This window comes from Nyctereutes procyonoides, unplaced genomic scaffold (assembly GCF_905146905.1).
Source record: "Nyctereutes procyonoides isolate TBG_1078 unplaced genomic scaffold, NYPRO_anot_genome, whole genome shotgun sequence".
Taxonomy (NCBI): domain Eukaryota; kingdom Metazoa; phylum Chordata; class Mammalia; order Carnivora; family Canidae; genus Nyctereutes; species Nyctereutes procyonoides.
In genome coordinates, this window is record NW_026575144.1 from 19,016,837 (window position 1) to 19,044,489 (window position 27,653).

The 27,653-nt window shown below is 36.5% G+C and overlaps 1 protein-coding gene and 1 pseudogene across 1 annotated transcript in view; one reads left to right on the plus strand and one right to left on the minus strand.

The window, feature by feature from the left end:
- Positions 1-27,653, minus strand: part of LOC129499156 (zinc finger protein 33B-like) — a 45,663-nt gene that overhangs the window by 11,657 nt on the left and 6,353 nt on the right. The window contains 2 exon segments of the mRNA XM_055308797.1: positions 19,538-19,633; positions 19,910-20,054. Of these exon segments, the coding sequence (XP_055164772.1) occupies positions 19,538-19,633; positions 19,910-20,054 (241 nt within the window).
- On the plus strand, positions 26,266-27,038 carry LOC129499158 (PRELI domain containing protein 3B-like; annotated as a pseudogene).

Here is a 27,653-nt window from a genome sequence, read left to right on the forward strand (position 1 = left end):
GGTATCTTTTTTTTAATTTTTTTAAATTTATTTATTTATGATAGTCACACACACAGAGAGAGAGAGAGGCAGAGACATAGGCAGAGGGAGAAGCAGGCTCCATGCACCGGGAGCCCGATATGGGATTCGATCCCGGGTCTCCAGGATCGCGCCCTGAGCCAAAGGCAGGCGCCAAACCTCTGCGCCACCCAGGGATCCCTTATTCCTAGGTATCTTATGCTTTTGGGTGCAATTGTAAATGGGATTGACTCCTTAATTTCTTTGTCTCATTGTTAGTGTATAGAAATGCCACTGATTTCTGGGCATTGATTTTGTATCCTGCCACATTGCTGAATTACTGTACGAGTTCTAGCAATTTTGGGGTGGAGTCTTTTGAGTTTTCTAAGTACAATATCATGTCATCTGCAAAGAGGGAGAGTTTGATTTCTTCTTTGCCAATTTGAATGCCTTTTATTTCTTTTTGTTGTCTGATTGCTGAGGCTAGGACTTCTAGTACTATGTTGAATAATAGTGGTAAGTGTGGACCTCCCTGTCTTGTTCCTGATCTTAGGGAAAAGACTCTCAGTGTTTCCCCACTGAGAATGATATTTGTTGTGGGCTTTTTCCCTCTATCCCTACACTCTGAAGAGTTTTGATCAGGAATGGATCCTGTCAAAAAAAAAAAAAAAAAAAGGAATGGATGCTGTATTTTGTCAAATGCTTTCTCTATATCTATGGAGAGGAATCATATGGTTCTTGTTTTTTCTCTTGTTGATGTGATCTATCATATTGTTTTACGAGTACTGAACCACCCTTCCATCCTGGGGATAAATCCCACTTCGTCATGGTGAATAATCTTCGTAATGTACTGTTGGAACCTATTGGTGACTATCTTGTTGAGAATGTTTGCATCTGTGTTCATCAGGGATTTTGGACTATAATTCTCCTTTTTGGTGGAGTCTTTGCCTAGTTTTGGAATTAAGGTGATGCTGGCGTCATACAACGAGTTTGGAAGTATTTCATTCCTTTCCATCCTTTGGAGCAGCTTTAGTAGAAGAGGTATTATTTCTTCTTCTTTAAACATTTGATAGAATTCCCCTGGGAAGCCATCTGGCCCTGGACTTTTGTATCTTGGGAGGTTTTTGATGACTGCTTCAATTTCCTCCCCGGTTATTGTCCTGTTCAGGTTTTCTATTTTTTTCTGCTCCAGTTTTGGTACTTTGTGGTTTTCCTGAAATGCATCCATTTCTTCTAGATTGCCTAATTTATTGACGTATAGCTGCTCATAATACGTTTTTAAACTCATTTTTATTTCCTTAGTATTGATTGTGATCTCCACTCTTTCATTCATGATTTTATTAACTTGAGTCTTTTTTCTCTTTAATAAGGCTGGCTAGGGGTTTATCTATCTTATTAATTCTTTCAAAGAACCAACTCTTGGTTCTGTTGATCAGTTCTACAGTTCTTCTGGTCTCTATTTCATTGAGTTCTGCTCGAATCTGTATTATCTCTCTTCTGCTTGGTGTAGGTTTTATTTGCCATTCTTTCTCCAGTTTCTTTAGGTGGGAGGTTGTTAGCTTGTGTATTTGAGTTTTTTCCAATTTTTTGAGGGATGCTTGTATTGTGATGTATTTCCCTCTTATGCCTGCTTTTGCTATATTCCAAAGATTCTGAATGGTTTTACCTTCATTTTCATTCATTTCCATGAATCTTTTTTTTTTTTTATGATAGTCACAGAGAGAGAGAGAGAGAGAGAGGCAGAGACATAGGCAGAGGGAGAAGCAGGCTCCATGCACCGGGAGCCCGACGTGGGATTCAATCGTGGGTCTCCAGGATCGCACCCCGGGCCAAAGGCAGGCGCCAAACTGCTGCGCCACCCAGGGATCCCTCCATGAATCTTTTTAATTCTTCTCTAATTTCCAGGCTGTAGGTGTCCTTAGGTCTAAAATGAGTCTCTTGTAGACAGCAAATAATTGGGTCTTGCTTTTTTATCCAGTTGGAACCTGCATCTTTTGTGGGATCATTTAGCCCATTCACGTTCAGAGTAACTATTGAAAGATATGAATTTAGTGTCATCATAATACCTCTTCAGACCCTGTTTTATGGATTATTCCTTTGAGCTTCCTCTTTCTTTTACAGGGTCCCCTTTAATATTTCTTGAAGAGCTGGTTTGGTGGTCATATATTCTTTCAGTTTCTGCCTATCTTGGAAGCTCTTTATCTCTCCTATTCTGAACGAGAGCCTTGCTGTATAAAGTATTCCTGGCTGCATGTTCTTCTCATTTAGGACCCTGAGTATATCCTGCCAGCTCCTTGTGGCCTGCCAGGTCTCTGTGGAGATGTCTGCTCTTAATCTAATATTTCTCTCCATATAAGTTAAGAATCTCTTGTCTCTCACTGCTTTAGGGTTTTTATTGATTTGAGGGGGGGGGCACCTCTCTCTCGCCTAGATCTGAATGCCTGTTTCCCTCCCCAAATTAGGGAAGTTCTCAGCTATGATTTGTTCAAATATGTTCTGGCCCTCTCGCCCTCTCAGCACTTTATGGAACCCCAATTATACGCAGATTCGTTCTTCTGAGGCTATCATTTATTTTGCTTAACCTTTCCTCCTCATTTATTTCACTTAACCTCCTCCTCATGGTCTTTTGTTTTTGTTTTTTTCTTCAGCTTCCTTCCTTGCCATCAACTTCTCTTCTATGTCACTCACTCTTTCTTCCACCTCATTAACTCTCGTCCTTAGGATATCCAGTTTGGATTACATCTCATTTAATTGATTTTTAATTTTGGCCTGATTAGATCTAAATTCTGCAGTCATGAAGTCTCTAGAATCCTTTATGCTTTTTTCCAGAGCCACCAGTAGCTTTATCATTGTGCTTCTGAATTGGCTTTCTGACATCAAATTGTAATACAAATTCTGTAACTCTGTGGCAGAGAGTACTGTTTCTGATTCTTTCTTTTGTGGTGAGTTTTTCCTTCTAGTCATTTTGTTCAGTGCAGAGTGGCTGTATGAGCGGGCTGAGTCAAGAGTATCAACCAAGACCTAAGTAAATTTCACCCTCGATGATTCTGAGGGGTCCTAGAGGGTGATCCTTTTGGATCTGTATGTTAGAAGTTCTGTATGTTAGAAGATGCTCAGTCCCAAATTTATATAAACCAGCAATACTTGTAGAAAGCCCCAACACTGACCACCAAAACCTTGCTAGAAGTGAAACCCTTCTCTCTGTAGCATTCTGGCTGTTCTCTCTTTAAATCTCAGGTCAAATTCATAGGTGTTCGGAATGATTTGAAAGTTATCTAGGGAAGTTGGTGGGACCAGGTGAGTTGAGGACCCCTACTCTTCCACCATCTTGCCCCACCCTCCGAGGTGAAAATATTTTATATGATGACTCCTTTTAAATTTGTTTAAAGATTTTATTTATTTACTCATGAGAGACACACAGAGAGAGGCAGAGACATATGCAGAGGAAGAAGTAGGCTCCCTGTGGGGAGCCTGATGTGGGAATCAATCCTAGGTCCCTGGGATCATGCCCTAAGTCAAAGGCAGACGCTCAACCACTGAGCTACCCAGGTGTCCCAACTCCTCTAAATTAATTGATATTTGTTTTAGGTCTTAGAAGGTGATCTACCTTGGTTTATGTTCATGTGCTCCTGAAAAGAAGGTGTATTCCACTGGTTTATGAGTGTGTGAGAATATTTTATAAATGTCAATTAGGTCAGTTTGGTTACTCAGTGTTCTTCAAGTCTACTATATTTCTGTTTATTTTCCATCTCCTTCTTCTACTAATTATCAGGAGAGGGATGGTGAAACATCAAACTGTAACTATGGATCTATTTCTCCTCATGTTCCATCAGGTTTTCCTTTGCATACTTTAAAAAACTTATCTGCAGTATAAAAGCAGAGGATTGTTACATTTTCTTGATAAATTTACCTCTATCAACATGAAAAAAAACCCTCCTCTTTCTCTGGCAATATTCTTGGCTTTTTTTTTTTTATGATAGAGAGAGAGAGAGAGAGAGAGAGAGAGAGGCAGAGACACAGGCAGAGGGAGAAGCAGGCTCCATGCATCGGGAGCCCGACGTGGGACTTGATCCCGGGTCGCCAGGATCGCGCCCTGGGCCAAAGGCAGGCGCCAAACCGCTGCGCCACCCAGGGATCCCAATATTCTTGGCTTTGAAATGTATTTAATCTAATATTGACTCAGGACTATAGCCTCTTGAATAATTTTACCACTGTGTATCTTTTTCATCCTTTTTATGCTCAACCTATTTGAGTCTTTGAATCTAACATTTTTCTCATAATAGGTGCCATGTGATCAAATCTTACCCTTTTTATTTATCTCATTTGGCAATCTCTGCAGTTTAAGGGGATGTACGGTAGCGAAGAAAATAGGCAAAAAAATATCCGTTTTCCCAGGTTTACATTCTAATGGAGAGACAGTAAAGACACATGTAATATGTTACATGAATTAAGAACAACTTAGAAAACTATCTTTTGCCAGTGCTTTGCAGTAGTAGATCTAACCAAATACTGAGTTCTCACACAGTTAAGTTATCCTCTAAGCTCTCCCTGAACTAAATAGACCGAATTGCCCCAGGCTCACTGTATATCTCAATCACATTGTGAATTCTAAGTATTAATGGGATAACTTGACTTCTTGAAAACAAAAACAAGCATAACAATATCAAACTTCATAGGAATCCTAATTAGAATGGAATCTGCACGTGAATTTAGGGTGAAATACATCTTTATGATGCTGGTTCTTCCAATAATCAACAACATACATATATTTAACTTCTTTAAGTCTTTCAGTACTGTCTTATGCTTCTTATACAAGAATATCATGTGTCTTATGCTTATATCAGGTTTTAAGAAAACACTCAGACAGAAATACACACATCCACTATCGCAAACCACAGCATCACTTTGAGAGAAGCAGGACACTGTTCTGGCGGTTAGCTCCAAAACTACCATGCAGTACTGCTACCCAGAAATACAAGCATAATAGAGAGCTATGAAGTTCTTCTCAATAAAATAAGGCCACCTTCAAAAGCAATGAAATTTCAGTGTTAAGCAACTAAGAAGAGAATGGTACCTCCATTAGGGCAACAAAGTAAATCACAGACTAACTAAAACTATACCAGAAGGAACAAGGAAAAGAGACAGATAAGAAGAGGCAACCCAGGCTATCGATTTATTCGTATCTACCAGAAACATTCACACCAATACACTTATAACAGATGAAGATTTTCTACTGAAATGATTTTCTCATATTATGTTTTCTAGGAGGTAATTTTGAAAGCAGTGGCATGAAGGGCAATATTAAAGACTGATCTCAAAGACTACTTCTCTGAAAGGGCTCAAACTTAACTGGACCAATCCACAGAGCAATATATGACCCAGGACAATGTTGGAAACAACAGACCAATGGGCGAACAATTAGTAGAGGCTAACCACAGGGTGTGACACAAGTACAGGCAGAGAAGTTAACACAGTGAAAGAGAGTGTGTTAATCATGGTTCTCCAGAGAAACAGAGCCAATAATTGTGTGTGTGTGTGTGTGTGTGTGAGAGAGGGGGGGGGAAACGGGGTGTGTGTGTGTCAAGGTTTTTTAAAGGAATTGGCTTATGTAGTCATGGAGGCCAAGAAGTCCCACAATCTGCTGTTTGAAAGAACCCGGAAAGCCAGTAGCATAATTCAGTCTGAGTCAAAAAGCCTGAGAATCAGGGGAGGTAATGGTATAACTTCTAGCAAATATTAATGGCCTATGGCCTACAAACTTGAGGGCTAGTAATGTAAGTTCCAGAGCCTGAAGGCCTGAGAGCCAAGAACACTAATTTTGTCATGGGCATCCTAGCATAAGAAGAGAAAGATAATTTGCTCTTCTTTGTCTTTTTGTTCCATTCAGTCCCTCAAAAAATTATATGATATCTGAACATATTAGTGAGGGTGGATCTCTTTACTCATTCTATGGAATTAAATGCTGTTTCCAGAAATATCTTGAAGACATACCGCAAAATAATGTTTTACCAGCTACCTGGGCATCGCTTAGGCCACTAAGGTTGACACACAAAATCAATCATCACAGATACACTCAAAGAGCACCCCTACCCCACCATAACACTCTTGTCATTTCACTAAGTGTGCATGCTGCCCAAGGCAGGGCTCTCTGACAAGAAACATCTGAGATGGTACGCTGTGGGAGGAAAGGACTTCAGTCAAATAACCCAATGAAGTCATTAAACAAATAAATAAGCAAGCAAAGATAACAACAAGCCCTAGACAAAGATGGAATCAGTATCAGATTATGTACAAAATATCTAAAATATCTTTTTGTAAAAAAAAAAAAAAAAAAAAAAAGAAAGAAACATTCACAAACAGGAAAACAGCAAGCAACCAACTGGCCTTGAGAGAGTCCAGACACTGGACCTAGCAGACCTCAAAGCAGCTATTACAATCATGTCCAAAAGGCAACCATGATTAAGGAAGTAAAGGCAGGTACTGGTGACACTTCATCACATAAAGAGTATCAATCAATAGGAAAGAATGAAGCAAAAATTCTAAATTTGAGAATTATAATACCTGCACTGTAAATTCATTACATGGCTCAACAGTTGACTGAAACTTATAGAAGAAGAATTAGTAAACTTGAAGATAGATCAATAGATATAATTTAAACAACAGAAATAAGATTGAAGAAAACTGAACAAAGCTTCAAATAAACGAAAGAGCATTATCTGCACTAATATATGCATAATGGGAATATCAAAAGAAAAGGAGGAAGATCAAGGGGAGAAAAATCAATCAACAAAATGATGGTGAAATCCTGCAAATTTAGAGAAAAACAATATACAAATATACAAACAATATACAAGAAGATATATAAACTCATGTGAGATAGAGATCCATGCCAAGATGCATTATAGTAAAACTATTAAAAAAGAAAGACAAAAATAAAACTTAGGTATCATGAGAAATACAACTCATCACATAAGGGAATTCCAGTTAGATTAACGCCTGAATTCTCATCAGAGTCAATAAAGAGCAGTAGGTAGGGTGACATAGTGTGCTGGGGAAAAAGAAAAACCAAAATGCCAGAACAGGGACACCTGGGTGGCTCAGTGGCTGAGCATCTGCCTTTGACTCAGGTCATGATCCCGGAGTCCTGTGATTGAGTTCTGCATGGGGCTCCCCACAGGGAGCCTGCTTCTTCCTCTGCCTATGTCTCTGCCTCACTCTCTCAGTCTCTCATGAATAAATAAATAAAAATATTTAAAATACAAAACAAAATAGCAGAACAGTTTTCAAAACTGAAGGCAAAGGCAGCCCCCGTGGCCCAGCAATTTAGCGCCGCCTTCAGCCCAGGGTGTGATCCTGGAGTCCCAGGATTGAGTCCCATGTCAGGCTCCCTGCATGGAGCCTGCTTCTCCCTCTGCCTATGTCTCGTCTCTGCCTTTCTCTATCTCTCATGAATAAATAAATAAAATCTTAAAAAAAAAACTGAAGGCAAAATACATAAACCCATACATTTCCTGTTATTAGTTCAAATCTACAAAGACTGCAGGTAAAAGTAACTGTGTAATTCTAAAAGACAGTATAAAGACGGATTTTTTTCTCCTAACCATTGTCCAAGGCCATGCAACAACCAACACGTATGTAATCATAATGTAGGTCTCTCATCTATAGAAATTAAATATATTTGATATTAGACAAGACAAGGAAGACAAAACAAACATAGATGGGAGTAAAGAAATGAACTTAGATGGTAACTGAATTCACAGTAACAAGATGAAATGAAGTAGAGATGGTGAATAAGAAAATTAATGTAACAAACTCCATAAACAGAAACTTGCTATCCTTTCTGCACTCAATTTCTTTAAAAGACATCAAATTATATAATGTAGTAATTATAACAAATGTATTGTTGGAATTTAAACATATACAGATCTACTATGCATAAAAGTAATATCACAAAACAGAGTAGAATAAATAGAATTATATGTGATTGACATTTCTATACTTCTGTGTAGATAAGGGAGCATAAATCTCAAGTAGATTCTGATGAGGTAAATCTTATAACAACCACTAGGAAAATAATTTTTAAGTGAAATAGTCATTAAATAAATCAAATTATGCTAAAACATACTTACTGAAAAAGAAGGCAGTAATAAATGAACTATTGGATCAGAAAGACATAAGGCAGATAAACACCAATAAGTAAAATGGCAAGCGTTAATTCCAACAATATCAGTAACAGAAAACTGGGAATGGATTTAGAAATCCAATAAAAAAGTAGCAAATGTCAGGTTGTACAAAATATGTAAGTGCAAGCACATGTTGTCTATAAGACTGAAAGCATGAATAGGTAAAGTTTTAAAATCAGGGCAGCCCTGGTGGCTTAGTGGTTTAGCGCCACCTTCAGCCCAGGGCCTGATCTTGGAGACCGGGGATTGAGTCCCAAGTCGGGCTCCCTGCATGGAGCCTGCTTCTTCCTCTGCCTGTGTCTCTGGCTCTCTCTCTCTCTCTCTCTGTGGGTCTCTCATGAATAAATAAATAAAATCTTTAAAAAAATCAGAGATATATCAAGTACACAACATTTATAAGAAGGTTTTAGGGGTTATATTACTATTAGGCAAAATTTATTTTAACACAAAAAAGTGTTATCGGAGACAAAGTGGGATATTATATAATGAAACCAGTCAATCAGTACAGGAGACATAAATCCAAGCAATTATATGCTGCAAAAAACAAATCAAGTGCATGAAGGAAATACTGACAGAATTCAAAGGAAAAACACACATGCCAACAGTAATAGAGACTTTAAGATCTCCTTTAAGTAATGGATAAAACAAGTGGCAGAATACAAGCAAAAACAACAACAAAAAAAGATGTTACAACAATACTATAAAGTAATCTAGACCTAGCAGATATATATATGACAATCCACTAAAAAAAAGCAGAATATATTTCTTCAAAAAATGAAACGTAGAGCAGCCTGGGTGGCTCAGCGGTTTAGTGCTGCCTTCAGCCCAGGGTGTGATCCTGGGGACCCGGGATCGGGTCCTGCGTTGGGCTCCCTGCATGGAGCCTGCTTCTCCCTTTGCCAGTGTCTCTGCCTCTCTCTCTGTGTCTCTCATGAATAAATTTTTAAAATCTTAAAAAAAAAAAAGAAAGAAAGAAAGAAACGTTGCCCAGGATAGATTTTTAAAAGGTTCTCCCACCAAAATGGAAGGAAATTATAAATCAATAATACAAAGGAATTTTGCAAATTCACAGATATAAGATTAAATAACACATCTCTGAATAAAATAGAAGAAAAAATAACAAGGAAACTTGGAAAAATACTTTGAGTGAAAAGGTAGATCTAATATACCAAACTTCTGAAACACACCAAAACAGTACTTAGAAGACAATTTATAACCAAAATAAACATATTAGAACAATCCCAGGGGACCTGGGTAGCTCAGTCTGTTAAGTGTCTGACTCTTGATTTCAGCTCAAGTCATAATCTCAGGGTTATGAGATCGAGCCCCACTCAGTGCAGAGTCTACCTGTGATTCTCCCTCTCCTCTGCTGTCTCTCCCTCTCCCACTCCCACTCCTCTGCCCCTTCCCCAGCTCACACGGGTGCATAGGCATGCTATCTCTCTCTCTCTCTCTCAAATAAATAAATAAATGCACTCTCTCACTCTCTCAAATAAACAAATCTTTTTTTAAAAAAAAAGAATGATCCTAAATCAATAACCTGCCTTGTACAACTAAGGACTATGGAAAAAAAGCAATACAAATCCAAACAAGCAGGGTTAGAAAATGAGGTAACAGTAACAATTAATACAACAGCAAAGAAAGACAACAGATGATTCTTTGAAAAGATCAAGAAACCTGACAAACCTGCATTTAGACTAACATGGAAATAAGACACTAAGATTCAAATTCCTAAAGTTATGGAATACCGATGGTACATACACTAGGGATAGAATATATTAACTACGAAACTGGAATGTTTTGTATGTTACAAAAACAAAATTATAAATGAATGTTTTGAACTGTATGCTGACAACTTTGGTAACTTTGCTGAAATACAAAAACTTCTAGAATAAGGAAAAATGTAAAAACTAACTCAAGAAGAGATGAGAAATCTGAAAAAAGTATAAGAAGTAAATACACTGAGATAGTCATTTTAAAATTCCCCATAAAAAAAGCTCAGGTCCACATGGTTTCACTGGTGAATTTTAAAAAATCATTTAAATAATAATTAATACTAATTATTAAAATACTCCTCCAGAAAATAGAAAAGACTTCCCAACTCATTACATGAGAGTATATATACCACACTGGCACTAAAATCAGACATGACAAAAGACAACTACAGGTCAATGTCTAAAAAAACTAAGATCAACATCTTTTGAATATAGGCCCACAGATACTCAGCAAAAACTAGTAAATGTTATATAGTAACGCCTAAAATTAGTTATATACAAAGACCCTGTGGGATTCATCCTACTGATGCAAGGCTGGTTTATCATTTGAAAATGGTAGGTGTGCACAATGATGCACTCTCCCTTGGCCTCACTAAAGCTGGAGGATGTCTTTACTGCCTTCTCCCTCTGCTGCACTCTGGCTCTCCAGTATCTCCAGGAAAGGAGTTTGTATACTTATATGCTATCACACTTCTTCAACTGCTGCCTAAGGAACACTTCTATACTGCATCAGTTACTCATTTCCTAGAAGATTGTATAGTCTTCTGATGAGAAGCAACATTTCATATAAATTAGCCCAAGTAATTCTGCTAGAACTGTAATAACCAAAGCTGGAATCAGAAGGAAGAGGGCCATGCCCTGTGCAGCACTCTGAGACACAGACGCTTAGTCCCACCACAGAGAGCACACAGCCCAGTACCTAAAGGATCAACATGGCAATGGTGAAGGAAGACAGTCAAACACCAACATAAACACACAGTACTGAAGCAGTAGTAATATCACTGTAGGAATTACAATTACACCAAGTCCACCAAGTCTACAAGCATTCTTTGTTGAATATACACTCGGGACGAAATGACAACTTTAGTGAATACTAGTCCAACAAATATAAAAGAATGGTCTCCTCCTTTGTCAGACTGGATTTCATTTTATTATCACAATACAAAACTGCCTCCAAGACAGAGGTATAGCCAAAACTGGGATAACAATGAGGATGTTTTCATTTGCAGAAAACCATGAAACAATACAATGTTTTAGTTCTATGATGGTTTCCCCTCCTCTGCTTAATTCTGTTACCTGGCAAGTGTAGTTTCCTACCATAGCCTCTTCCTTAACCACCTTCAAAGAGACAATGTCATTAAGTAACTCTTGTGGTGAGATTTTGGTACTCAAATTTAGAGCCATGAGTGGTCCTTTATATGGCTTCATCAAAGGTGAAAATATCTTTTTCCTCTAAATTTCCATTTTGCATACACTTCTTTAATGTTGGTTGCATCCACCTTATTAACATAACATGGGGTGACAACAGTTTCACTGCAAGCAGTGTATTCTAAAGACCTGGTTATATGTTCCATAAGAGCTGAGACAAACTGCAGCATACCCAGCACAGCAGCAGCACGACAAGGGGCTACATGTCCGTGGCTGCCACAGAGTCACCATTGCAGTCCATCACAGGCAGAACCCGCTGCCCAGACTGCCTGGTCCTGCACACAAAACAATACAATAAAACTATAGACCTAACTTAAAGTCTTTAGGAAGGCTTATAAAGGAATTTTGTTTTGTTTTGTTTAAATTAATAGATCACATGGTAATTACAGACACTGCTATAGCATGGTACCATTTGGACTTCAACACTACTGAAACTGGTAGTCACAAAATGTTACCAACATTTATAAGTTATAAACTTTCTTCTAACATATTTTGCATATAATTGTCAAAGATCACACAGAGACAGCTCTGCCAATTCCACTTCTATTTTCTTTTTCCCCTAACTCAAGGCATGAAGGGCTCAGCTGAAAATTACATACAGAGTACAGTTTAATGACAGTATTAGATGGCATAATAGACCCCAACTGGTAAGATACACATTCTATTCATAGGAGAGCTGTACTACACTCTTTAGTTACATGTTCTCCAAGTAGCTGTTTAGTGACAGGATTTAGTTTTAATGAATACACAGCAATTAAGCCAACAAAAAATGACTTTAAACTGCACTATTAGTTTAATTCAAGTATGTTTGTTGAATACTTGACACATGACTGGCTCTGAGGTTTATTAAAGTGATGGAGATAAATTCCCTGCTCTCAAACTCAATAATCTAGAACTCAACTAACAAATTTGAATCTCCTAATTTTAGCATGATGGATATGATGGTTTCAACAATGCCTTCTCCCAAAAAGAAATTCAATTAATAGCCCATGTAAAAAGGAAAAAAAAAAAAAACAAACAGGACAATAACTACATGATCATCTCTCAACACACGCAGAAAAAGTGTTTAACAAAATCTAAGACCCTTTCTTGATAAAAACAACCAACAAACTAGAAATAGAAGTAAACAACACAATAAATGGTGCAAAATGGAATGCTTTCCCTCTAAGGTCAGGAACAAGACAAGAATCTACTCTCACTACTCATACAGATAATTATAGCCAGGAAAAGAAAAATTCAGGTTGGATAAAGAGAAAGAAAACTATCCGTAGTTGCAGTTGACACAATTTTGTACCTAGAACTTAAAGAATCCACTAAAACATTATTAAAATTAAGAAATTAATTCAACAAGGTTACAGGATACAAGATCAACAAACAAAAACTGATTGTAAGGGCACCTGGGTGGCTCAGTCGGTTGGGCATCTGACTTTTGGTTTCAGCTCAGGTCATGATCTTGGGGTCCTGGAATTCAGCCCTGCTCAGCATGGAACCTGCTTGTCCCTCTCACTCTGCTCTTCCTGCTGTGTGTGGGCAGGAGAAAGTGCAAGTGCACTCTCTTTCTCAAATAAATAATCTTTTAAAAAATTGTATTTCCATACGCTAACAAGAAAAAGTCTGTAAAAAAAATTAACAAAATAATTCCACTCATAAAAAGAATAAAATACCTATGATAATCTTAGGTAAGGAGATGCAGAGCTCATAAGGTCTGAAAACACAAAACAAAGCTAAAATGTAAACATATCCATCATGCTCATGAATCAGATGACTTTAACACTGTGAAGATGACAATAAATGCCAAAGTGGTAGCTAAATTCAATATACTCCCTATGCAAATTCCAGCTGCCTCTGCAGAAACTAACTAGCTGATTCAAATATTCATTTGAAAATTGAAGTAACTGGGGATCCCTGGGTGGCTCAGTGGTTTAGCGCCTGCCTTTGGCCCAGGTGCGCGATCCTGGAGTCCCAGGATCGAGTCCCGCATCGGGCTCCCAGCATGGAGCCTGCTTCTCCCTCCTCCTGTGTGTCTCTGCCTCTCTCTCTCTCTCTCTGTGTCTATCATAAATAAATAATTAAATAAATCTTTTTTTAAAAAAAAGAAAATTGAAGGAACTGAAAAAAATCAAAACAATCTGGAAAAGTAATAAAAAGGAGATTCAAATTTCATGGTCTTAAAACCTGTTACAAAGCTACAGTAATCAAGACAATGTGGTACTGGAATAAGGACAAACTTAAAGATCTATGCAATTAAATTGGGAATCCAGAAATAAATCTGAGTATTTCTCTTCAATTCATTTTCAATAAGATGTAACGATGATTCAATGGTTAAAAAAAAATCCTTTTTAACAACTGATGCTGAGGCAATTGGATACATACATGCGAAACAATTAAAACCCTTTTCTCACACCATACACAAAAATGGGTAACAGATCTAAATGAAACAGTTATTTACTTAGAGAAAACACAGGAGTGAATCTTTGTGTCCTTGGGAGAGAAACAGTCCTTTTAGATACAATACCAAAACCAAAAGTGACAAAAGACAGAACAGATAAATTGTACTTCATGAAACAAAAAACCGTTTTGCTGCAGAACACACAGCCAAAATAGTAAAATGACAATTTAGAAATGAGAGAAAATATTTGCAAATTATAAACATAATTAGGGATTAGCATATAGAACATGCAAAGAACTCTTGTAACTCAACAACAAAATGACAAGTACAACTAAAATATTAACAAAGCCAAATGACTTTTGAATATCAAGCTTGTATCCTGCAACCTCGCTATAAATGACTTACTTGTACAAATGTGGTACTCTTTCAGGATTCTTAAGACAATCAAATCTCTACAAAAAAAGGAGTTTTATTTCTTCCTTTGTATCTATATACCTTTTATATTCCTGTCCTATTGTATTACCTGGGATTTCTAGTAAGGTGTCAAGGAAGTGGTAAAAATGGACATCCTTGACTCCTGCCTAACCTTAGGGACAAAGTATCCAGTTTCTCTTGACTATGTATGTTGTTAACAGATTTTTTGGTAAGATGTTTTTTATCAAGTTGAGGAAATTCTCTATTCCTAGTTTACTGAGTTTTTATCATGAATGGATGCTGAATTCTGTCAAATGCTGCTTCTGCATCAACTGATAGGATCACATGATTTTTCTTTCTGCAGCCTACTCATGGGATGGATTATATTAATTGAGTTTTGAATGTTGAACAAACCTTGCATGCATGTCTGGAATCAATCCTACTTGCCCATGGTATGTAATGCTTATTATACATGGTTGAATTTTATTTGGATTTTATTTGGATTTCATAAGAAATATCTGTACTTTTTCTTTCTTATAAAGTCATTATCTGCTTTTGATATTAAAAAAAGAGTAAGGAAGGTTCCCTATAACTACAAATCATCCTAAGGAACCTACAAGAAAGCTACCATAGGTAATGTATGAATTCATACAAGTTGCAGACTACAATATAACCAGTCCCAAATCACCTGTGTTTCTACACACCTGCAATAAACAAACTGAAACAAAATTAATAAAGCAATTCTATGTATAATAGCATCTTTGTTAGCCTATAATGGATTACACTGATTGGTTTCTAAATGTTGAACCAACTTGCATACTCAGAATATATCTTACTTGGTCATAGTGTATGATGCTTTTTATACATGACAGGTTTCTATTTGCTAATTTTTGTTAAGGAATTTTGCTTTTAGTAAATTTATGAGAGATATAGGTCTATAGATTTGTTATTGTTTCCTGTTCTGTTGTTGTATGGTTTTGGTATCAGAATAACAAAAAACCTGTTAGGAAGTGTTCCCTGTTTCTATTTTTCTGGAGGCCACTGTGTAAGATCACTGTTAATTCTTCCTTAAGTTTATATGTTTGGTAGTCTTCTACAATGAAAACAGCCAAAAGAGATTTTTTAATCTTTTTACCTTAAATTTCTTTAATTCAAATTATCTATGTCAACTATGATAATCTATGGAACCTTCAAATTATGCATGTCATCTTGAGTTTTGGCAATCTGGGATTTCTAAAGAATTGACCCATCTCTTCTCAACTGTCAAATTAAGAGCATAACGTTTAAATTATCATCCTATTAATGAATGCAGAAATGATATTCCCCATTTTTTCCCTAATATTGGTGGTCTGTCTTTTTTGTGTGTATGTAAAGATTGCTAGGTCTATAAATACTATTGATTTTTTTTTCTAAGAACTGGCTTTGTGTTTCATTAGGTTTCTCTATTATATATTTTCCTATTTTCAACTTCATTGATTTCTGCTTTTTATTTTCTTCCTCCTACTTGCTGTGGATTTATTTTGCTTTTTTGCAGTTTCTTAAGGTAGAAAATTAATTATGGACTTGAGACCTTTCATCTTACCCAATGTTAGTATTTAGTACTATACATTTCCCTATCAGCACTGCTTAGCTGCCTCCCACATAAATTGGTGTATTTTTTTTCATTCAGTTCCGTGTATTTTTAAAATTTCCTTTGATTCATGTTTTACTTACATGTGTCTTGTTTAATTCTGGGTTTGGGTATTTTTCTATTGACATTCTATTACTGATTCATAGTTTGATTTCCTTGTGCTGGGAGAACAAAGCACGATTTCAGTTCTGCTAAATTTACTAAGGTTTGTTATGGCTCAGGATGTTGTATCTTACGAATGTTCCACAGGCACTTGAGAAGAATGCATATCTTGCTGTTTTTAGGTAGTATTCCACAAATGTTTATTCAATCCTATTGGTTCATGGTGTTCAGTTCTGCTGTTAATTCATATCTGCTGTCTAGAAGTTCTACCAATTGCTGAAAGTGTAGTAAATTCCCCAAATATAATTGAAAATTTGTTTATTTCTCCTTTCAGTTAAATCAGTTTTGATTTGTGTACTATGAGGTTCTGTTGTTTGGTAGGGTCACGTTTTGGATCACTGTCTCTTCTGCTGGAATATTGCTCTTTTTCTCTCATGATTTTCTTTGTTCTTGAGACTGTTTTATCTGATATCAATGGAGTCAGTATTGCTTTTGTTTTCATTAATGTTTGCATAGTGTATTTTTTTCTATTCTCCACCAACCTCCCTACGTTGTATCTGAAGTGAATTTCTTTGTAAATAACATATTTATGCATCATTTTATACTGTCTACACCTCAACTGGTGTATTTAGATCATTTACATTTACAGTAGACACTGCTAACATCATGGTTTAAGTTGCCATTGTATTTTTCTGTTGTTTTCTCATTCATCTGTTCCTAATTTATTTTCTTACTGGTTACCTGAACATTTTTTTAAATTCCATCTTTATTTACTTATAATATTTCTAAGTGTTTACTTCGTATAGTTTTTTAATGGTTGTTCTAGGTATTTAAGTCCATTTCTAGGTAAAATGCCCATATATAATTTATCACAGTCTTCCTGGATCAACATCTTACTACTTCAAAGGAATTATAACACTTTAATTCCAATTAAATCTCTGTATTCTATCTTTTAAATTATATCACTCCCTCCACATGTAGAACATCAAATCATATGATATTCTAAATTTTGCTTCAACAATCAAATATGATTACAGAAACTCCTGAGACAAAAATTCCACTATATTTACCCCTATTTTTGCCACTTCCAATGTTTTTTTTTTTTCTTCTTTTCTGAGGTTCCAAGTTTTCTTGTGTTATTTCCTTTCTCTGGAAACTTCCTCTAGCCATTTTTATTTTTTTAATTTTTTAATTTTTTTTTCTTTCCTCTAGCCATTTTTAAAAGATAGGTATGCTACCAACATTTTCTCTTTGTTTTCCTTTCTATGATACCTTCAGTTGTCATTCTTTCATGAATATATTTTCACAAGCCACAGAAGTTTTGTTTGAAAGTTCTTTTCTTTCAGTACTTGGAAAAAAATATTTTATTTCCTTCTAGCCTCCGTAGTTTCAGATGAGAAATCCACTATTATTTCCAAAGGAAATGAGTTCATTTCTCTCTAACTTTCACAATTTTTTCTCTTTTGTATTCATAAATTTGATGACATGCCATTAGTGTGGATATCTTTGGATTTCTCTGAGTTCAATCAGATTCTTCAATGAGTACTTCCATGCCTTTTGCCAAATTTGGGAAGTTTTTAATCATTAGTCCTTTAAATACTTCCAGTACCACTTTCTTGTCCCTTTCTGTTCCTCTGACAATAGAAATGTTAGTTCCTTAGTTAATCCAAGTACAGAGAGAATCCAACCTCTTCTCATTACCTCTATGCCTTCCAATTTTGATTAAATGACCTTGATCACCCTTCAGGAAAACCACAAGGGTCCTCTAGTGAACTATCTGAGTACTTAGGTTCTTCCCAATATTTTCTCTGTAGAGGTAAGAAAGATCTTATACACATAAATAAGATGTCACTTGTTTACCAAAATACACTAGTAAGAATAAAATTAAAATCTTTAGTAAGATTTATGATATTCATCTTTTGGACCATCGCTGCCTGACATCATTTCCTACCCCACCTCCCATCAATCATTCCCCTTTGGCCACTGTGACCTTTTTTTTGCTATTTCCCAAGAAAAACCAAACATATTCCTGCTCACTGGCTTAGCAGTTGCTACTACCTCTGCAGAGAAGAGGCAGGATCTCCACAGCTCACACAATCCTTTCATTCAAATTCTACTCTGATGGTGATCTCCTTAAGGTTTACCTTGACTACTCTTCTTAGAGTAGCACTGTCCATTTAACTCTGATCTAATTTCTAGGATAATTTTTACCACTACAGAGCTTTAATACACATAAGTATCTGGTTTTAGTGCTATGCTTTTAATTTATATTTGACATAAAGCTGTATAAATTTACAATGTACAACCTGTTAATTTGATATTTATATACTGTATAATTGCCATGGTACTAAAAGCACTTCTATTATGCTACATAATTACCATTTCTTACTAATGATTGGAATAATCAAGTTCTAGTGTCTTAGCAAATTTGGTTATTATAATACAATATTGTTTATATTCACTATGTGGTATATTAGATCTCTAGGGCTTATTTACTACCTGTTACACTTTTATACCCTTAAACAACATCTCTCCTTTCCCACATCTCTCCACCCACTGTTAATCACCATGTTATTACTCTCTTTTATAATAAGTTTGGCTTTTCTAGATTACACATATAAGTGATACCATACAGTATCTGTCTTTCTCTGTTAGACTTCTCTCATAATGCACTCAAGCCCTCCGTGTCGCAAGTGGTAGAATGTCCTCCTTTCTCATGGCTGAATAATATTCTATTATTTACACGTACCTATTTTCTTTATCTATTCATGCACTGGTGGACACTTAGGTTGTTTGTGTATCTGGCTATTGTGAATCATGCTGTGATAAATATGAGTGTGCGTATTCTCTCTCTGATATACTGTTTTCATTTCCTTTCAGTGTATTCCCAAATGGAACTACTGGGTCATATGATAGCTCTAGATTTCACTTTTTGAGTAATCTTTATTCTGTTTTTCATAGTAGTGCATCAATTTAACTCACCGCCAACAGTGAACAAGGATTCCCTTTTCTCCACATCCCCAACAACACTTTTTATGTCTTGTCTTCTTGGTGCTAACCATTCTAAATGGTGTGATATGTGGTTTTGATTTGCATTTCCCTGATGTTTAGTAATGTTGACCATCTTTTCATATATTTGTTGGCCACTACTACTTGTATAAACTCATCAACATTTGTTTCTTTCAGTACTATAGCACTTAGACAATAGTAAGTACTCAAACCTTATTTGACTAAAAAAAAAAAGAACATATGAAAGAATGCATGATGATGGGAGGAATGCGGTGCAATGGTGGTAAGGTAGACAACCGAAACTGCTTTGAGAAACAGAGCAATGAAGAAAAACAACAGTAAAGATGAGGTAGGGTACAAAGGCTGGTCTGTTGACAGATGTTAAGGATGGTAAATACTCAAAAAGTGAATCAAAAAGAACTTTTTTTTGTAAGAGTCGTATCTGGAGATTTGGTTCAAAAATCAGTATTCCCAGTTACTTTCAAGGATTAAAGAGATATTCTAAAGAGATATTCTTGAAAAAACATCTCAAAGTTTTCAACTTCTGGATTAGTCATGGGAAAATAGTAAATCCCCCAATGTTCATCTGTAGAGTATACATTTATTCTACCTGGGAAGCTCTGGCTTGGGAATTCTTCCTCCAATATCCATGGCTCCTCTCCTTGCTCTAGCCTGAAGATTACTTCTGGTTTGGTAACACAATACCCTGTCAAAATAGAAAAAAAAAAAATAGGATTCAGACCAGATGGTCTAGACTGCAGAGCCTCTGAAAGAGGAGGAAACTTCTGGAGCTGCTCAGTGAAGATGCTACTGAACATTTCACTGAGAGGTAAACACAAATACCTTTCTGGTGCCCAAAAGGGATCATCAACAGATTCCTGAGTTCCAATATTAAATATCATTAAACTCTACAGTGTCAATATGCTTCATAACTAAAAGAATTAAAACATGCTATTTAGAATTACATAAAAACAGACCTTACCCAGTGAGACAAGGTTACTGTAGTTCTCCAGCATCACATCTCTATATAAGGACCTCTGAGTTGAGTCCAGGTGCTGCCACTCTTCCAGGGTGAAGCCCACTGTCACATCCTTAAATGATACTGATCCCTGGGATTTCTGTTCAATCTGCAATGTTCAGAATTGGGTGACATGGAAAAAGCTGTATGGGAACCAATCTTTACCATGATTACCAAAATAGTTTGTAGAATATTTGTTTGGCTTTATTCTTTAAGGGAGGATGAGAAACCATAAGCAAAATATTAATGCAATTGCCTTAATTCATAAAAATTATAAAATCTCACAATGTATCTGGGACCTTGCTAGTTTAACTGAGAAATGCTAAGATTAATAAAATTGCTCTTGTATCCAAGTAGCTTACAAACTGGTAAGGAAACATGCAGTAGTATAACTGCTCAGGTGAAGGTACACAGCAGATGGATTACATAAGGAAAAACTAAGTTCTATTTTGAGCTTCACTGAACAACAGCTATTGGAGAAACAGTAATACCATGCTCTTCATGAACACAGCGCCATGACAAGCAAAGGCAAAGCTCCTTTAATACATTCAGGAAATGAACAAAGGGCAAATAGCACAGGAAAAGTTGAGGACCTAGCTTGGAGCTATGATGACAGAAAGGGCCATAAGAGAAGTAATGGAAAGGATTACAGAGTAATTTTAGACCAAGCCTCCAAAGCATGTGATCACTTCCTACCTTAAACAATATTTTTGAGTACTACACAAGTTTATATTTATGAATTATAGAAATAAACTAATATATTTTATGAAATTTTTAAATTTTTTCTCAATTTTAAAATGTAAAAAGTCAGCTTAATATTTTATTTCACTGCAATACATATTCTAGGTTCTAAGTCTTCGATTCAGAGATGATAATTAAGATGTGTAAAAATGAGAAGGGAAGATTTTGGAACTACCACACTTGAAATTGCTGTAGAACATACAGAAGACATCCAATTGGATTATTTGGGATATCATTTAGAGTGCATACCTCTTCTTTAGCACTCACTGTTTCAAAGAAAGGGGAACCAGAGAAGAGATCTGAGTGTATATTTAAATTATGTGACCAGGCTTTTCTTTATAGAACTAATTCTCTCAGAAAAGGAAAGGGAAAGCTAAAGAACAAAAACCACCACTTACATAACTATTATAACAAAAACCGTGAAGCAAACGGAATTGACAAAAGGAGAGAGAGTGGTAGAACAAGGTCAACAATCATTGGCAGAAAGTTTCCTCAGGGTATATGCACAAACAGCTGTATAAACACAAGTATCACAACATAAGCAAGGAAACTCAGGAAAAAAGAAGTTGGATACTGTATTTTAACAAGATGTATCTTAAATGTGAAGCCTAATACTGTAGGTCTAGAATGAAAATAAGGATTTGACAAACAACAATTCGGTAGTGTTTGAAGTCACTGACAATGAATCAAGGCTCTCAGAGAAGACACTGAAAATAATCAAGAATGCAAGATGAGGAAAAATCACTTTTTAACTGGCTTAAAGAGAAAGAACAGGCCATGAAGGAATTTCCTGAGGGTGTAAAGAAGTATAAGAATGAATAGTTTTAAAAACAAAGAAATGATGGTATGTTCATGTGAGTATAAACACAAAAGCATGATTTAAAAAAAGAAAAAACTCTTGGTAAACTAGAAAGGAATTTCCTCAATATTATAACGGATTTTTACATATACCTACAGCAAAAATGGTTCAATTTAGGGGTGGCTGGGTGGCTCAGTCAGTTAAGAGTCTGACTCTTGATTTTGTCTTAGGTCATGATCTCAGGGTTGTAAGATTGGGCCCCAAGTCAGACTCTGCACTCAACGGGGGAATCTGCTGGAGATTCTCTTTCTCACTTTCCCTCTGCCCCTCCCCTGCTCATGCACATGCATATGCTCTCTCTCTCCGCCTCTTAAAAAAAAAAAATTAAGGGGTATATGTGTGTGCATGCACCCACACATGCATATACACACGTACATGCGTGTATATACACACACATAAAAACTCATCAGACTTGGCACTTAAGTTATATGCAGTTTACCTCAATGAACGGAGAAAAAATGTTTTTTGTAAATTATAATACATGTTAAGTTCTTGGCATAAAATTGATAGACTGTTCATTAAACTAACAGACTAAAACACAAGATTCTGAAATACCACAGCAAAACCAAAACACCTGTTTGGGAGTGACGTGGAAATGTAGTATCTTCCTGATGTTCTTTTCTAGCTTGGATCAAAGAGAAGAAATGGAAAATCAAAAGATCTTGATAAAACATTACTCAACAAAGATACATTAACAGAGAAATACAGACTCTATTATAACAGTAATGTCCTCATAATCAAAACTAGAAAGCAGCAATCTATCAAATTAGGAAAAAAAGAAAATAAATTTGACTAGCAGTGAAAAAATACATCGAATGTATGACAAAAACTATAATTAAGTAGAACACACAAAGAGTTAATGATGTTATACTAGGATATACAGCAAACAAAATTATAAAAGAAAACCCGAAAAGCCTAAGCTATAAGATGGCATATGAATGTGCTAAATTTCTTACCAATGACAAACATAACTGATTTGAAAACAAAACCTGCCACAAGTTGTTTATAAGATCAAAAAAAAAAAAAAAAAGAAAACAAAATAATGGGCAAATATCAAATACACTGCAAAAACAAAAACAAACAAACAAAAAAATATATATATGTGCAAAATAGGGGTGCCTGGGTGGCTCGGTCGGTTAAGTGTCTGCCTTCCACTTGGGTCATGATCTCAGGGTCCTGAGATCAGCCCCATGTTAGGCTCCCTGCTCAGTGGGAGGTATGCTTTTCCCTCTCCCTCTGCTCCTTCCCCCACTCATGCTTTCTCTCTCTCTCAAATTAATAAATAAAAAAAATCTTTAAAAAATATACAAGCAAAATAAAAGATGGTTTGGCTTAACTCACAGCAGATAAGGTGACACTGAGGCCTAAAAGAATGAAATGACCAAAGATGACTCTTTAAGAAATCATTTATCTTTTTTAGCACCAAATGCCAGAAAAGCAACATTTAAAGAAAATACAACTATAAATATGAGGATACTTGAAGATACAGAGTCACCTATCTATGGAAATATAGGAGATACACTCACATATCCATGAAATATATTTTGTTTTTCTGAAGAGAATATCACATGAAATCCCTAAAGAAACAGATGTTTTGGGTAGAAACCTTAAGGAATTACCAAAATGGCTTCAGAAAAGGGTAGAAAAGTGAAAGACCAATAACCAGAAATAGGATTGAATAATCAATTGAAGGTCTTGAAGACCATGGAAAAAGACAGTTTCAGATGTTTTCATGATTAAAAGACAGACTGAGCCACCCAGGCACCTCTAGATTAGAGAATATTTTTAGGTGAATTAGCAAAAATATGACATACCAAAACCTGTGAGACACAGTTACAAAATTATGCTTAGAAAAAAAAAAAATGAATCCTTAGTAGTATATACCAGAAAACAGTTAAAAAAAATCAGTAAGGGATCCCTGGGTGGCGCAGCGGTTTGGCGCCTGCCTTTGGCCCAGGGCGCGATCCTGGAAACCCGGGATCGAATCCCACGTCAGGCTCCCGGTGCATGGAGCCTGCTTCTCCCTCTGCCTGTGTCTCTGCCTCTCTCTCTCTCTCTGTGACTATCATAAATAAATAAAAAAAAAATTAAAAAAAAACATTAAAAAAATCAGTATCTGTTTTTTTTTTTTAAAGAAAAAGAGCAAGTTATAGCTAATATATGAACAATGAATTACAATACCTACATACGGTAGGAAGACAGAGGACAAAACCAAGTCTGTGCCTTGACAGTTCTTTGGCAAAACTAATCAAGTGATAAAGAAGAAAGGCTCATTCACCAATACCTGGCACAAAGAAAGAACATCCCTATACAGGTCCTGTGGTCTATGGAAATATAGTGAAGAAATTATGGACCAATAAATTTGAAAACTGGAGGAAAAAGGTCACTTTCAAAGAAAAAAACTACATGTCAAAACTTTTTTTGGAAAGATTTTATTTATTCATGAGAGACACAGAGAGGGGGCAGAGACACAGGCAGAGGGAGAAGCAGGCTCCCTGTGGGGAGCCTGATGCAGGACTCGATTCCAGGACCCCAGGATCATGACCTGAGCCAAAGGCAGATGCTCAGCTGACTGAGCCATCCAGGTGCCCCAAAACTTATTTTTCACAAAAAGAAAAATCTAGGGGCACCTGGGTGGCTCAGTCAGTTGAGTGTCTGTCTCTTGATCTTGGCTCAAGTCTCCATCTCAGGGTCATGAGTTCAAGCCCTGCATTAGACTCCATGCTGGATGTGGAGCCCACCAAAGACAGACAGATAGACAATCTAATGCTGCATGTCTATTAAGGAAAATGAACCGATAATTTAAAATATCCCCATGGGTGCCTGGACAGCTTGGTCGATGGAACATCTGACTCTCAATCTCAATCTTGTGAGTTCAACTCCCATGCTAGGCACAGAACTTCCTTAACGAGACAGAAAGAAAGAAATCTTCCCATGAAGAAAACTCCAGGCACAGCTGGCCTCAAATATTAATCATACCTAAGAAGTAGCAACAAAATAAAACAAAATCTTATAGAGAAAGCAAGAGGAAATACTCAAGAATTATGTTATAAATTCAACATATCCTTGATACTAAATACTAAATCCTAATAAGAACATATCCTTCTGCCACCCCCCCCCCAAAAAAAAAACCCTTACTAGTCGATCTTTCTCATGGACACAAATATAAAAAACCTAAAACAAAAGTATTACCAAACGAAAACCAGAAACACAGAGAAAGCATACCATGGTCCAGCTAAATTTCTTTCAGGAATATCTAGTTAGTTTTATATTTAAAAATTAATTTAATTCATCAACTAAGAAAATAGGAGACAAATCATATGATGATTTCAATAGGTGTCCAAAACTAATAAAATTTAATAGGCACTCATGAGAACAAGAAAAACTTTATATAAAAAGGAACAGAATGGGACATCCTTGAGGTGATAAGAAATGTGAAATAAGGAGTGCCTGGATGGCAGCTGACTCTTGGGTTTCAGCTCAGGTTGTGATCTTGATGTTGTGGGATCTGGTCCCTGGTCGGGCTCTTTACTCAGCAGGGAATCTGCTTGAGATTCTCTTTCTCCTTCTGCCCCTCCCGCTCATGTCTACATGCCCTCTCTTTCTCTCTCTCTCAAATAAATAGTAAGAAAAAAATAAGAAATGCAAAATAATACAGCAACAAGCACATAGAAAGGAAGACTTTCCCTTTGAGAACAGAATCAAGACAAGGAAACTTATTTTTGCTTCTACTTAATATTATACATTGGGGGACCTAACAAGGTAATAAAAAAAGGTTAAAAAATTGAAAAAAAGGGGTACCCTGGTGGCACAGTCAGCTCAGCGTCTGACTCTTGGTTTCAGCTCAGGTGGTGATCTCAGGGTTATAAGATGGAGCTCTATGTTAGGCTCTGTGCTAAGTGAAGAGCATGCTTAGAGTTCCTCCCTCCCTCTCTCTCCTTCTTTGCCCCTTCCTGCCACGCTCTCCCACCTTCAAACTTAAAAAATCTTTAAAAATTGAGAAAAGTAAATAAGAGTATCACTATTCCCAGATTATATATATATGTATATGTAACAAATCCAAATAAAGTAGAGATAAATTATTAGACGTAGTAAATTAATATAGAAAAATCGTTGGGTTCAATAGCAATATATAACTAGCAGGTCATCAATTAGAAAGTATAATTAAAGATACACAGAAAAAAACCACTAAATACATAGCAATAACTCTAACAATAAATAGGTATGCAAGAACTCCACAGAAAACTTAAAATTACTAAAGACTTATATAAATGTAGAAAACATACCATGTTCACAGATAGTAGATTCAGTATCAAAAAATGAGCAACTTTCTCCACATCTATTTATAAATTCAATTCAACTCCAAGTAAAGTTCCAGCACATTATTTTGTGAATACTAACAATATTTGTATGGGAATGCAAAGGGCCAAGGAGAGCCAGAATCCTGTTGAAGAGGGAAAAAATGTGGAAAGATGTACACTACTAAATATACTTATCAAATGTGACACTGGCCTAAGAAGAGACAAACTAGTGGAACAGAACTGACTCCATAAAGAACCCAGACATAGAGGTATACATTATTACAACATATATCACACTGCAAAACAGTGGGGAAAGTCATTTTTCAAAAATGGTTCTTAGATAAACAGTATGGGGAAAAAGTAACCTATCTACTTCATATAAAAGTGAACATCAGGAGGTACCAAGGTGGCACAGTCAGTTGAGCATCCAACTCTTGGGTTTAGCTCAGGTCATGATCTCATTGTGAGATCAAGCCCTGCATCAGGCTCTGAGCTCAGTGAGGAGTGTGCTAAAGTCTCTTTCTCCCTCTGCCTCTCCCTGTGCTCACTAGAGCTCGAGCTCTCTCTCAAATAAATAAACCTTTTTAAAAAAGGAAAAAAGTGAAGAGCAGGGACATTGTGCAGATGGTCAGCACCATGAAGATCTGGACTTCAGACTGCATCTTTGTCCATCAGAAACTATTACATCAGCTGCAATGCAGAAATACTCAATGTTGGAGTTGACATACTGGACAGACATACAGACCACTCTGGGAAACAGCACAACTAAAGACTTCTCAGAACAGAGTGGAGACTGCCTTCCATTTGAAATCTCATACCAGTACAGCAAGAACTAAAACATATGCAAGACATTCTGTAATTGATCCTGCAGAAAAATGATGCAACTTAAATCTACTAATATTTCATTTACAAATATGGCTTCAGTAGTTTGTACATATACTATACCCTCAGGACCCAGAAAAAAATTCTGACTCAAGAAGCCATAATCACTGTAAAAGGAGTCAGCAGTTACCTTGAAGGACTGAGGGCAAGTAAGATAACTTCAAATGTCAATAAAAGCCTAGAAGCAATGGAATGGGTGATACATAAATTAAATGCTAAGACTGAAGACTTGGCAGCTTCGGCGAGAGGGAGCATGAGGATGCCAATGGTGGCAGCAGGTTTGTAAGAGACATAATGATGAAAGTTGGTATACAACACCCACTCCCCAACTCTCAAGCTGGCAGTATATTTGTTATTTAAAACACAAAAATATATTTTAGGTAGAATTTTTTTTTAATAAGCTAAAGCGAAGCTATATGACTTTTGATCAAAACAAAGAGGTGAAGGGTTTCTAAATAAAAAGGATCATCCGAAGGAGTACTGTCTGAAACGACCACCTAAATTTTTGATGAGTCTAGTATTTATGTGAAAATTTAACAATTTCTGAAAAATACCTGGAAAATTGTATTAGCATATTAAATCTCCTTTAAGGTAGAATTTTAAAGATTTTCATGCATTTGAACTCTACCTGGTTTTGGACTGACCCCAAAACAAAGCAGAGCCACTCAAATACACACAATTACCCTGCTAGGATAAACACCAACAGCCTGCATGAGGGAATGCTCTTTAAAAGAGAAATTATGAGGGCGCCTGGGTGATTCAGTCAGTTCAGCATCTGCCTTTGGCTCGGGTCATGATCTCAGGGTCCTGGGATTGAGCTTCTTTGAGGCAGAGTCCCTGCTCAGCAGAAAGTCTGCTTCTCCCTCTCCCTCTGTCTGGCCCCCTGCTTGTGTGAGCACTCACTCACCCTCTCTCTCAAAAAAAA